This window comes from Coregonus lavaretus (assembly GCF_964263955.1).
Source record: "Coregonus lavaretus genome assembly, chromosome: 22".
NCBI classification, from domain to species: domain Eukaryota; kingdom Metazoa; phylum Chordata; class Actinopteri; order Salmoniformes; family Salmonidae; genus Coregonus; species Coregonus lavaretus.
The window spans coordinates 38237876-38252292 of NC_140009.1; the positions used below are offsets into that span (position 1 = coordinate 38237876).

At 45.5% G+C, this 14417-nt stretch overlaps 1 protein-coding gene across 1 annotated transcript in view; it reads right to left on the bottom strand.

Annotated features, from left to right (window-relative positions):
- Positions 1-10643, bottom strand: part of LOC311149947 (uncharacterized protein) — a gene marked incomplete at both ends in the record, with an annotated part of 62003 nt that extends 51360 nt beyond the window's left edge. Inside the window, 6 exons of the mRNA XM_084187171.1 lie at positions 533-620; positions 932-1022; positions 1493-1603; positions 9778-9876; positions 10353-10424; positions 10571-10643. Of these exons, the coding sequence (XP_084043297.1) occupies positions 533-620; positions 932-1022; positions 1493-1603; positions 9778-9876; positions 10353-10424; positions 10571-10643 (534 nt within the window). The remainder of the gene's footprint in view (positions 1-532; positions 621-931; positions 1023-1492; positions 1604-9777; positions 9877-10352; positions 10425-10570) is intronic.
- Between the last annotated feature and the right edge of the window lie 3774 nt (positions 10644-14417).

Genomic DNA, 14417 nt, shown 5'->3' on the forward strand with positions numbered 1-14417 from the left:
CACTGAAATGAGAGCTAGACAGTCAAGGAGCATCAACATTTTCCAAAACGATTGATAGAGGACTATTTTTTGCACATTTTCACAGCTAGGAAATATAACCCATTTTCAGTTCCGCCATCCGGACCTCGTTGAAGACCGAATGCAGCCCCCGGGGCAAAATTAGTTTGATACTCCTGTCCTAGGATGTAGTGCCCATGATAGCAAGCTTGCCATACTATCTGATCCTCAGTAGAAATACAATGGTGACCCGCAGTGGCAATTTGCATGAATAGCAGCTAAATATATGTTCTAATTATGAGGTGCTCAAAACAGCAACATGTTCATTTATTTGGCCAGCTTTAGGACAAATCAATCTTATTTTCAGGAATAAAAGTTTGAGGACGAGAATAGTACAACCCAATTAAAACTGAGTCATCTGGACATTATATCACATTGAAGAAATAAATAAAAATAAACCATGCATGTATCAATCATTTGATTTGCCTGAACGTCCATGCATTGTGAAGAAAATGAAATCCAAATGGACACCCACCTCGTACACTGATCCATCCCCAAAGCGCATCACTCCGTGGCCTTGTCGTTGGTCCAGAAGCCAACCTCCTTCATATTGATCTCCATTCCTGTCAAATGAAGCAAAGTTCATCTCGAGTTCATCTGAACAACAACAAGACATTGGTTTCCAACAGGATGGCTCATTGGGTTTGGCATACTTCTGTCCATGAACATGTTTAAACTTAATCTGGGTATGTTTTCAACTTTGTCCAGCCTATAGGGTTAACATTTCCAGTCTGATGAAGAATTCATCATCTAATTAATAATCTAGATTGGTATGAACAACATTTAGTACTTTGCAAAACATTCTTGAGACAGTAATATCAAAGTCAGAACTCTGGTCAATTGCAACGTAATCAAGAGAGGGACAACGTTGTACCTGTAGTGCATTTGTCCTTCACCATGCCTCTTGTTTTGATGAAACGATCCCTCGTATGTTTGTCCATCCTTATCCACCAGAAACCCATTGCCTGGATGATAGGAGTATGCGAAATATAATTGAATGACACAATCTTAATGTTTGACTTCACATATTAAGGTCAGAGAGAAGTCCTGGCTACATCTGAAATGGTACAGTGCTGTTGGCGCTGTCATTCTGTTACCAAACGTTGCATCTGCACTGTTCTTCAAGTAAACTTGTTTTTGTAAAATTGTCAGTGGAAATTGTTAAAAGTCATCCTTGTGCATATAGTTGTATGGTTATTTTAACTTTGCAATCATTGTTTTTTTTTGTTTAGCATACATTTCACTATGTTACAATGGAATTATCCTGCACTATATAAGGTACCATTGCAGACGCACCCAGAGAAGTCCTATAGATATTCTTTACGCTGCAGTAGATGCATATTAGCACATAGGCTAATATGCTAAAATATGCAAAACATACTTTGCTTCCGGTGCAGGACATGTATTTTTGGGATATAGGTCTAGTATTGCCCACCATCTCGGAGTCCGTAGGAAAACTCTCCCTCGTATCGCTCTCCATTGCCTTTCTGCATCACACCACAGCCATGAAGCTCCCCTCCACTGAACTGGCCAGAATAGGATACACCTGAGAGATTCATAAATACTTTGTTCATTGAAACGACTTGATATTACATTTTAGGCTACAAGTCTAATGCTTTATACGGTCTTCTAGCACTGAATTCTTATCAAATTTAGGAAGTGGACTGACCAGAGTATATGTATATATATATATATATATATATATATATATATATATATATATATATATATATATATATATATATATATATACAGTTGAAGTCGGAGGTTTACATACACCTTAGCCAAATACGTTTAAACTCAGTTTTTCACAATTCCTGACATTTAATCCTAGTAAAAATTCCCTGTTTTAGGTCAGTTAGGATCACCACTTTATTTTAAGAATGTGAAATGTCAGAATAATAGCAGGGAGAATGATTTATTTCAGCTTTTATTTCTTTCATCACATTCCCAGTGGGTCAGAAGTTTACATACACTCAATTAGTATTTGGTAGCATTGCCTTTAAATTGTTTAACTTGGGTCAAACGTTTCGGGTAGCCTTCCACAAGCTTCCCACAATAAGTTGGGTGAATTTTGGCCCATTCCTCCTGACAGAGATGGTGTAACTGAGTCAGGTTTGTAGGCCTCCTTGCTCGCACACGCTTTTTCAGTTCTGCCCACATATCTTCTATAGGATTGAGGTCAGGGCTTTGTGATGGCCACTCCAATACCTTGACTTTGTTGTCCTTAAGCCATTTTGCCACAACTTTGGAAGTATGCTTGGGGTCATTGTCCATTTGGAAGACCCATTTGCGACCAAGCTTTAACTTCCTGACTGATGTCTTGAGATGTTGCTTCAATATATCCACATAATTTATCCTTCCTCATGATGCCATCTATTTTGTGAAGTGCACCAGTCCCTCCTGCAGCAAAGCAACCCCACAGCATGTTGCTGCCACCCCCGTGCTTCACGGTTGGGATGGTGTTCTTCGGCTTGCAAGCAACCCCCTTTTTCCTCCAAACATAACGATGGTCATTATGGCCAAACAGTTCTATTTTTGTTTCATCAGACCAGAGGACATTTCTCCAAAAAGTACGATCTTTGTCCCCATGTGCAGTTGCAAACCGTAGTCTGGCTTTTTTATGGCGGTTTTGGAGCAGTGGCTTCCTCCTTGCTGAGCGGCCTTTCAGGTTATGTTGATATAGGACTCGTTTTACTGTGGATATAGATACTTTTGTACCTGTTTCCTCCAGCATCTTCACATGGTTCTTTGCTGTTGTTCTGGAATTTATTTGCACTTTGCGCACCAAAGTATGTTAATCTCTAGGGGACAGAACGCATCTCCTTCCTGAGCGGTATGACGACTGCGTGGTCCCATGGTGTTTATACTTGCGTACTATTGTTTGTACAGATGAACGTGGTACCTTCAGGCATTTGGAAATTGCTCCCAAGGATGAACCAGACAATACAATTTTTTTTCTGAGGTCTTGGCTGATTTCTTTTGATTTTCCCATGATGTCAAGCAAAGAGGCACTGAGTTTGAAGGTAGGCCTTGAAATACATCCACAGGTACACCTCCAATGGACTGAAATGATGTCAATTAGCCTATCAGAAGCTTCTAAAGCCATGACATCATTTTCTGGAATTTTGTAAACTTCTGACCCACCGGAATTGTGATACAGTGAATTATAAGTTAAATAACCTGCCTGTAAACAATTGTTGGAAAAATTACTTGTGTCATGCACAAAGTAGATGTCCTAACCGACTTGCCAAAACTATAGTTTATTAACAAGAAGTTTGTGGAGCGGTTGAAAAACAAGTTTTAATGACTCCAACCAAAGCGTATGTAAACTTCCGACTTCAACTGTATATATATATATATACAGTGGGGAGAACAAGTATTTGATACACTGACGATTTTGCAGGTTTTCCTACTTACAAAGCATGTAGAGGTCTGTAATTTTTATCATAGGTACACTTCAACTGTGAGAGACACATTGTATGATTTTTAAGTAATTAATTTGCATTTTATTGCATGACATAAGTATTTGTTCACCTACCAACCAGTAAGAATTCCAGCTCTCACAAACCTGTTAGTTTTTCTTTAAGAAGCCCTCCTGTTCTCCACTCATTACCTGTATTAACTGCACCTGTTTGAACTTATTACCTGTATAAAAGACACCTGTCCACACACTCAATCAAACAGACTCCAAGCTCTCCACAATGGCCAAGACCAGAGAGCTGTGTAAGGACATTAGGGATAAAATTGTAGACCTGCACAAGGCTGGGATGGGCTACAGGACAATAGGCAAGCAGCTTGGTGAGAAGGCAACAACTGTTGGCGCAATTATTAGAAAATGGAAGAAGTTCAAGATGACGGTCAATCACCCTCGGTCTGGGGCTCCATGCAAGATCTCACCTCGTGGGGCATCAATGATCATGAGGAAGGTGAGGGATCAGCCCAGAACTACACGGCAGGACCTGGTCAATGACCTGAAGAGAGCTGGGACCACAGTCTCAAAGAAAACCATTAGTAACACACTACGCCGTCATGGACTAAAATCCTGCAGCGCACGCAAGGTCCCCCTGCTCAAGCCAGCGCATGTCCAGGCCCGTCTGAAGTTTGCCAATGACCATCTGGATGATCCAGATGAGGAATGGGAGAAGGTCATGTGGTCTGATGAGACAAAAATAGAGCTTTTTGGTCTAAACTCCACTCGCCGTGTTTGGAGGAAGAAGAAGGATGAGTACAACCCCAAGAACACCATCCCAACCGTGAAGCATGGAGGTGGAAACATCATTCTTTGGGGATGCTTTTCTGCAAAGGGGACAGGACGACTGCACCGTATTGAGGGGAAGATGGATGGGGCCATGTATCGCGAGATCTTGGCCAACAACCTCCTTCCCTCAGTAAGAGCATTGAAGATGGGTCGTGGTTGGGTCTTCCAGCATGACAACGACCCGAAACACACAGCCAGGGCAACTAAGGAGTGGCTCCGTAAGAAGCATCTCACGGTCCTGGAGTGGCCTAGCCAGTCTCCAGACCTGAACCCAATAGAAAATCTTTGGAGGGAGCTGAAAGTCTGTATTGCCCAGCGACAGCCCCGAAACCTGAAGGATCTGGAGAAGGTCTGTATGGAGGAGTGGGCCAAAATCCCTGCTGCAGTGTGTGCAAACCTGGTCAAGACCTACAGGAAACGTATGATCTCTGTAATTGCAAACAAAGGTTTCTGTACCAAATATTAAGTTCTGCTTTTCTGATGTATCAAATACTTATGTCATGCAATAAAATGCAAATTAATTACTTAAAAATCATACAATGTGATTTTCTGGATTTTTGTTTTAGATTCCGTCTCTCACAGTTGACGTGTACCTATGATAAAAATTACAGACCTCGACATGCTTTGTAAGTAGGAAAACCTGCAAAATCGTCAGTGTATCAAATACTTGTTCTCCCCACTGTATATCCTACCAGTCAAAAGTTTGGACACACCTACTCATTCAAGGGCTTTTCTTTATTTTTACAATTTTTTACATTGTAGAATAATAGTGAAGACATCAAAACTATGAAATAACACATATGGAATCATGTAGTAACCAAAGAACTGTTAAACAAATCAACATATATTTTATACTTGAGATTCTTCAAATAGCCACCCTTTGCCTTGAAGACAAAAAAAATACAACAAAAAAACATATGCATTCACTAACTGTAAGTCGCTCTGGATAAGAGCGTCTGCTAAATGACAAAAAAATGTAAATGACAGCTTTGCACACTCTTGGCATTCTCTCAACCAGCTTCATGAGGTAGTCACCTGGAATGCGTTTCAATTAACAGGTGTGCCTTCTTAAAAGTTAATTTGTGGAATTGTTTTCCTTCTTAATGCATTTGAGCCAATCAGTTGTGTTGTGACAAGGTGGGGGGGGGGGGGGGGGGGGTCGGACGCGTGCGCCCACTGAAGCAGTCACGAGCGCGCAGCCTTGGGTACGTACATCCTCCCCGATGGACCTCCACCCGGATCGGGCTCCCACCGTAACGCTACTCTGACCAGCATATCGATTCTTCACGAAACTGGGGCAGCAATCATGGTGTTGGGGACACTGGGGTCGTCCCTCTCCACCAGGTCCACGGGGTCGAACTGCCGGGACAGCGCGTCAGGCTTGGTGTTCTTCGACACCGGACGGTATGAGATGGTGAATCGTAACAAGGTGAAGAACAACGCCCACCTGGCCTGGTGCAAGTTGAGCCTCTTGGCCCCCTGAATGTAGGCTAAGTTCTTATGGTCCGTCCATACGACGAATGGCTGGGAAGCCCCCTCTAGCCAATGCCTTCACTCCCCCAGGGCGAGCTTGAACGCTAGCAACTCACGGTTCCCCACGTCGTAATTCCGCTCCACCGGGGACAGCCGACGGGAGAAAAACGCGCAGAGTGATTCTCACCGTCCGTGAAGAACCACTGGGACAGGATTGCTCCCACCGCAACGTCTGAAGCATCCACCTCCACAATGAACGGCAGGGACGGATCAGGATGCCCTAGGACCGGGGCCGATGTAAAGCGTTGCTTAAGTGCATCAAATGCATTCCCCGCTTCCGGGATCCAGGTCGAAGTTGCGCACGCTCGTCTGGGTGAGGTCTGTCAGGGAAGCGGCTAGGGAGCTAAAATTGCGAATAAATCGCCTATATAAATTTGAGAACCCTGTAGTTGCTTGAGGGATGAGGAATGGGGCCAATCCAGTACCGCGCTGACCTTGGCTGGGTCCATCCGTAGGTCCCCCTGGGTGACGATGAACCCCAGGAAGGAGACTGTCTCTGTGTGGAACACGCACTTCTCCCCCTTGACGTAGAGCTGGTGACGGAGAAGGCGTTGGAGGACCTGCAGAACGTGCTGCTGGTGTTCACTCATGTCCTTTGAGAATATTAGGATGTCATCCAAATACACAAAGACGCTGTAGTCGAGGAGGTCCCGGAGCACGTCATTGACCAACGCCTGGAACACCGCAGGCGCATTGGCTAGACCGAACGCCATGACTTGGTACTCGTAATGCCCACTGGGTGTGTTAAAAGCCGTCTTCCACTCAGGAGGTAGAGGGACGGATATACTCCCTCATGGCCAGCGTCTCCGGCCGGGACAAGGAAAACAATCGCCCTCGTGTGGGCATGGCGCCCGGCAGGAGATCGATAGTGCAGTCGTATAGCCTGTGAGGAGGTAGGCCTTTCGCAAGCCTCTTACTAAACACCTCCCCCAGATCCCAATACTCCCAGGGAACGCCTGCCAGGTCTGGGCCGGTGACAGAGTCTGTAGCCGCCATCCTCCCGGTGGCAACCGCCGCAAGGGCGGTAGGGGGTTCGGAGTGCGGGACCTGGGGAAGAGGTGAGGACTGGTAGGTGGTCTGGGACGGTCGTTTGGGCTGATGAGTGGTCGGTGGAGACCGGAATAGGACGGGGCAGAGAATCCCTCCAGGATGAGCCGCCCTGTGGAACACTCTATCCGGGGTTTGTGGGTGACCAGCCAGGGGTGCCCGAGGATGAGGGGACACTCCGGAGAGTCCACAATGAAAAACTGGCCGTCCAGGCCCATGACCGGAACCGGCTCGGAGAGGGAGAGTAACGGAACGCTCCACCCTTGGGCCAGCCCCGGATCCATCAGGTTTCCCGCGGCCCCAGAATCCACCAGTGCATGTGCCCGACGCGCAGCGCAGGCCCACTGAACCCTGACGGGGAGAAAAGTCCGGGAGTCTCTGGAGTTGGGGTTTCGGTTCCGGCTCGCTAGCACCCCTCCTGATACTAGCGAGCCCTCCCGTTTCCCGGCTTGTCCAGGCATGAGTCGCAGTGGTGACCTGCCTGGCCGCAGTACAGGCAACGTCCCTGGCGCAGACGCCTCTGCCTCTCCATCCTGGACAAGAGCGCCACCCCCAGCTGCATAGTCTCCTCCTGAGGCATCTCCTCCCTGAATCGTCAGAAAGCCTCCGAGTTGATAGGGGGACGCGGAGGCGCGCCTTGGGTCATGCGCCCTCTCACGACGCTGATTGTCTACCCGTACCGAGAGTTCCACGAGGCCGTCCAGTCACTCAGGCAGCTCCCTGAAGGAGAATTCGTCCTTCATCCCCTCCGATAGCCCCTGCACGTAAAGGACGACCAGAGCGGCCTCCTCCCATCCTGCCTCTCGAGCCCGGTTCCGGAACTCCACGGAGTAGTCCGCCACCGAACGGTCACCCTGCCGACAGGCCGTCAGCCGCCTCCCGGCCTTGTGCCCCGACACCACCCGAGAGGTGTCGAACACCTTGCGTAGCTCCCGGGTGAATTGGTAGGAGTCGGAGCACGCCAGAGTTTGCCTCTCCCACTCCGCGGTAGCCCAGGAAAGGGCCCGACCGGTCAACAGAGTGATGATGTAGGCCACCCGGCCCTGCTCCGTCGGGAAGGAGGAGGGTTGTAGGCTGAATACCAGGGAACACTGGGTGAGGAATTCCCTGCAGCCCTCTGGACATCCGTCATACCTCTCCGGAGGTGGTAGGCGGGGTTCCCGCAATGTCGCAGGCAAGACTGGAGACGCCGATGCCGGGGATGGTCGGGTGTCCAACCAGCTCTGCGCGGCGATCGTCAGAGATTCTCGATGATCTGCTGCAGGCTGCGGTCGTGTTGGTTCAGCATAGCTCCCTGTGTTGCCAATGCGCTCTGATACTGTGCTGACTCTGCTGGGTCCATATTGGCTCAGTTTTCTGTAAGGGTTGGTGTGAAATGTGACCCAGGTGCGGTGCAGGATATACAGTAGGCAATAGGCAGAGATGGTGAAACAAGGATCTTTACTGGTGGTCCCAAAGCCCAAATACAAAAGAACGGACTTATCACGATAAAAGAAAACTGAGCAAGGGAACACAGGGAAGTGAGGGCATAAATACACAGGTGAACAGGTAGACACAGGTGACACCAATAGGATACTGATTAGTCCAGACTGCGAGTGAGGAGGTGCCTAAGGTTGTCGGAGGATGACACCTAGTGGGTCGCTCCGGAACTGCGACCCCCTCCTGTAACAGAGTCGGATGGCAGAGTGAAGGAAAAGCAGCAAACAAGTGCTCAGCATATGTGGGAACTCCTTCAAGACTGTTGGAAAAGCATTTCAGGTGAAGCTGGTTGACATAATGCCAAAAGTGTGCAAAGCTGACATCAAGGCAAAGGGTGGCTATTTGAAGAATCTCAAATATAAAATATATTTTGATTTGTTTAACACTTTTTTGGTTACTACATGATTCCATTTGTGTTATTTCATAGTTTTGATATCTTCACTGTTATTCTACAATGTAGAAAATAGTAAAAATAAAGAAAAACCCTGAATGAGTAGTTGTGTCCAAACTTTTGACTGGTACTGTATATATACATACACTAATGGATAAAAGTATGTGGACACCTGCTTGTCGAACATCTCATTCCAAAATGATGGGCATTAATATGAAGTTGGTCCCCCCTTTGTTGCAATAACAGCCACCACTCTTCTGGGAAGGCTTTCCACTAGATGTTGGAACATTGCTGCGGGGACTTGCTTCAATTCAGCCACAATGGCAGTAATGAGCTCGGGAACGTTGGGCGATTAGACCTGGCTCACAGTCGGCGGTCCAATTCATCCAAAAGGTGTTTGATGGGGTTGAGGTCAGGGCTCTGTGCAGGCCAGTTAAGTTCTTCCACAACGATCTCGACAAACCATTTCTGTATGGACCTCTCTTTGTGCACGGGGGCATTGTCATGCTGAAACAGGAAAGGGCCTTCCCCAAACTGTTGCCACAAAGTCGGAAGCACAGAATGGTTTTTACACGCTTCAGCACTCGGCGGTCCCGTTCTGTGAGCTTGTGTGGCCTACCACTTCGCGGCTGAGCCGTTGTTGCCCCTAGACGTTTCCACTGCAAGGCAGAAATTTGACGAACTGACTTGTTGAAAAGGTGGCAACCTATGGCAGTGCCACGTTGAAAGTCACTGAGCTCTTCAGTATGGGCCATTCTACTGTCAATGTTTGTCTTTGGAGATTGCATGGCTGTGTGCTCGATTTTATACACCTGTCAGCAACGGGTGTGGCTGAAATAGCCGCATCCACTAATTTGAAGGGGTGTCCATATACTTTTATATGGCTCTGGGACTGACTAACCTAGGTGAGTGCTAGCTTCGATGCAACCAAGATGGTTTTTACAGTTCAAAAGAGACCAGCACAATGTGAAAACTCTTGGTTGCATCGAAGCTAGGTGAGTGCATGTACCTGTTTTTGCCCAGAACCTTGACCCGTTCCCCTCTATTTCCCCATGGGCAAACTCTCCTTCGTAGTAACTTCCATCTTTCATGAAGAGTTTTCCATGCCCTGGATAAAAAGTAGGAGTTTCATTCAAGTGCATAGCCTTGCCTAGCTTCGATGCAACCAATAGAGTTTTTACATAGTTTTTACCTCCAGCACAATGTAAAAACTATCTTGGTTGCATCAAAGCTAAGCCTGACATGCCGATGCTATCCCTTCCTTATACAGCATTATTTAATTGTGTTTGATTAGCTATGTCAGATGGTGACTAGCTAGCTAGATCACTAGATGACGATTCAGGCTAAGCATAACCTAAACATATAGTTTGCATATCATTATAACATAACAAGCAAACATGGTAGCAAAGTCACACTATGAGACATAAGGTTCAGCTATGTTTTTCATTTATTGTTGTTTCTCATACCATCAGCAATCATATTGTCAGCAACATATCCAAGTGTAACCTTCTCTGCTATTACCAAAATTACATAGTTCGGCTACTACAGTAGCTAGTTACTACCAATGGCATAGGGCATACACACCATGTTTTTCGCCCTTACTCCACTCTCCCTCATAGCGAAAAAAGCTGTTTGGATACACATACACGCCAAACCCTGCATGGTGGTGGGGACAGACAGACATAGTCACGCACCTGCTGCTAATAAGCTTGTTATAGCAAATATTTTACGGGTTGTCATTAACGCTACTTATGAAGAAAATCATCAAAGTGTTCTTATGAGCTTATGCTGTCTAGACTTACCATTCCGGGTAAGATGTTTAACTTCTCCGACATAGTAGCGAGAATTTCTTATTTGTTTTTTGTCAGTAGCCATCTTGCTTGGGAAATGCGTCCTTAGCAACAGTCGTCTCTGGCGCATTCAAGACAACTGGGAGTTCGGAAATAAAACGAGGTCAAATCATGACATAAGTGATCTTCAGGTCGGAATTTGGAGCTCTAGAAAGATGCAGAATTTCCGACTTGGAATTCCAAGTCGGATGACCATTCCAAACGATGTTTCCCAGTTGGAGCTCGTTTCTAGGAGTTCCCAGTTGTTTTGAACGCACTGAAATCGGAAGTCGGAGATTTCCGATTTCCCAGTTGTTTTGCCCAAACGTGCACCTCCCCAACAAGGCGGCTCCAGTACACGCCCTCTATTCATTTGAATGTGGTGACGTCGTTGGAGAAGTTGCTTGAGCTGCGCTGAAAATTTGATAAGTATGAATGCCAATGGTCCAATATTCTAGAACACTGCTGTGCATACACATACACGTTTTGGACTATGATAGAAGTGTCAGAAAGTACATGCCTCAACCAATGGTTGCATGCCATTTCATTTACATAAAAAAAAATGTTTTAGTCATTTAGCAGACGCTCTTATCCAGAGCGACTTACAGTTAGTGAGTGCATACATAAACTGACAGATTGTGATAACATTTTGGTCATGTTCCTCTGCCCAGGCGTTGCTGACTCCTGCCATATCTTACAACTCCTGGATAGGTATTTTACGTATCAGCTACCCATGTTATAGCAATCTGTCAGTCAATGACACAGTCGGTGACGTGGCACGCCATCATTGGTTGATGCATGCAATGGCTGAGCAGGGGAACCATGATGTGATTAGCTGATAGGTAAAATACCTACACAGGCATTTTAATATCTGGCAGGCAACAGCAATGCCAAGTCTCTCGAGCCCATTGAGCTATAAAATAATGCTCGAGCCAGAAGGCTGGTGTCCCATAGGTGCGGTAAAGGACTCAATGGAACGCAGACGATCCATTGACCAGATTTGCGCATAATCAACGAATCTGATCTAACAAAGCGGATATTCGTCAAATTCGTCATGGTTTATGTAGTGTAACAGGCCCACCATGTGTTGCCTGCCAGATATTAAAACAAGTCTGTTTTCACTGCATAGAAGAAGTGCCTGCTAAATGCTAACTCCCGTTAGTATAAACTGGTTAGCATAGCTAGCATAAAGAAATTGTTGATGGTAGTCAGTCGTTTTTAACTGTAATGCAGCTGATTGGTAATGATGACATGATGAACATGTGTTGGGGTGGACATCCATACAAGCATTATACTTCGATTTTTACCTCAACATATTGTGAAATAAACATATAAACAATAGCCTTAATGTAGGCTAATTTTGCTGGGGGGCAATGAGGAGACTCTGGGTCTTTCCCCAAGGCCCTTTCCCCCATGCGTTTCCATGCCAATTCCATTGTTATGGTTGAGTTAGATTGACCTCTTTAGAACATCAGCAGGGACTTACAGGCCGAATACCCACCTCCACACAATTCCCAACCAATGTGTTTCTATGCCTGACTCAGCACAGGCTTTAGAAATTGGAAGAAAGTTTCAAAACTGCAATAATTTTTTGTAAGGGTCGTTCATAGAACATCAGCTTGCTAAAAACTTTTCAATTTTGTGTTGACAACAACTGTAAAGTTTAGTCATGGTGTTGTGCTCAGTACCTGGATGTGCAAACTAGAAGCAAGCATAAGCTGCGTTAGGGTAACATTTCATCAGTTACCTTACTAAGAAGTCGGGCTTAACGTAGCTAAATGATCTAGCTAACTAGCTAGCGAACTACATTTGTTTACCTAAACCCAAATCTAGCTAGCGTATTGGTAGAGCATGGTGCTTGTAACGCCAGGGTAGTGGGTTCGATCCCCGGGACCACCCATACGTAAAAATGTATGCACACATGACTGTAAGTCGCTTTGGATAAAAGCGTCTGCTAAATGGCATATTATTATTATTATTATTATTATTATTATTAAAATCAATATAATTAGCCAGCTGCAATCTGGCAATGTGATTTGCAACTTTGCAAGCTAACTTTAGCTACATTAGGTTACGTTAGCTACAGCCTACCAGACCATATCTAACTATTAGCTAGCTAACTTAACAACTGCAGATGATAACATAGATGGCCTATGTGTTGTATTTACAGAGTCTGATCCCATCAACATCTGCAGCAGCATCAACATCAAGCTCAGCACCAGGAACTAGTGTAAGTCACCTTTGCTAAATCTTTCCATGGTCGATGATGAGCAAATAAATATACTGGTCTGTGTTTTGTTGTCATAGTTGGTGTGTTTATAAGTAGGCTACAAATTATACTGTAGTTCTCTGTATTATGGAGGCTTAGTTGATTGTTTATGAGTTATTAGACTGAACAAAAATATAAATGCAACATGTAAAGTGTTGGTCCCATGTTTCATGAGCTGAAAAAAAAGCGAATTTCTCTCAAATTTTGTGCACAAATTTGTTTATATCCCTGTTAGTAAGCATTTCTCCTTTGCCAAGATAATCCATCCACATGACAGGTGTGGCATATCAATAAGCTAATTAAACAGCATCATTACACAGTTGCACCTTGTGCTGGGGATAATAAAAGGCCACTCTAAAATGTGCAGTTTTGTCACACAACACAATGCCACAGATGTCTCACATTTTGAGGGAGCGTACAATTGGCATGCTAACTGCAGGAATGTCCACCAGAGCTGTTGCCAGATAATTGAATGTTCATTTATTTCTCTACCATAAGCCACCTCCATCGTTGTTTTAGATAATTTGGCAGTGCGTCCAACCGGCCTCACAACCACAGACCACATGTGACCATGCCAGCCCAAAACCTCCACATCTGGCTTCTTCACCTGCGGGATCGTCTGAGGCCACCCGGACAGCTGTTGAAACTGTGGGTTTGCACAACCAAATATTTCTACACAAACTGTCAAAAACCGTCTCAGGGAAGCTCATCAGCGTGCTTGTCGTCCTCACCAGGGTCTTGACCTGACTGCAGTTTGGCAAAATGCTCTCCTTCGATGGCCACTGGCACGCTGGAGCAGTGTGCTCTTCACTGATTAATCCCGGTTTTCAACTGTACCGGGCAGATGGCAGACAGCGTGTATGGTGTTGTGTGGGCGAGTTGATGTCAACATTGTGAACAGAGTGCCCTATGGTGGCGGTGGGGTTATGGTATGGGCAGGCATAAGCTAAGGACAATGAACACAATTGCATTTTATTGATGGCAATTTGAATGCACAGATATACCGTGACGAGATCCTGAGGCTCATTGTCGTGCCATTAATCTGCCGCCATCACCTCATGTTTCAGCATGATAATGCCCGGCCCCATGTCGCAAGGATCTGTACACAATTCCTGGAAGCTGACAATGTCCCAGTTCTTCCATGGCCTGCATACTCACCAGACATGTCACCCATTGAGCATATTTGGGATGCTCTGGATCGACATGTACGAAAGCGTGTTCCAGTTCCCGCCAATATCCAGCAACTTCGCACAGCCATTGAAGAGTGGGACAACATTCCATAGGCCACAATCAACAGCCTGATCAACTCTATGCGAAGGACGTGTCGCGCTGCATAAGGCAAATGGTGGTCACACCAGATACTGACAGGTTTTCTGATCCACGAACCTACCTTTTTTAAAGGTATCTGTGACCAACAGATGCATATCTGTATTACAAGTCATGTGAAATCCATAGATTAGGGTCTAATGAATTTAATTCAATTGACTGATTTCCTTATATGAACTGTAACTCAGTAAAATCTTTTAAATTGTTGCATGTTGCGTTTATATT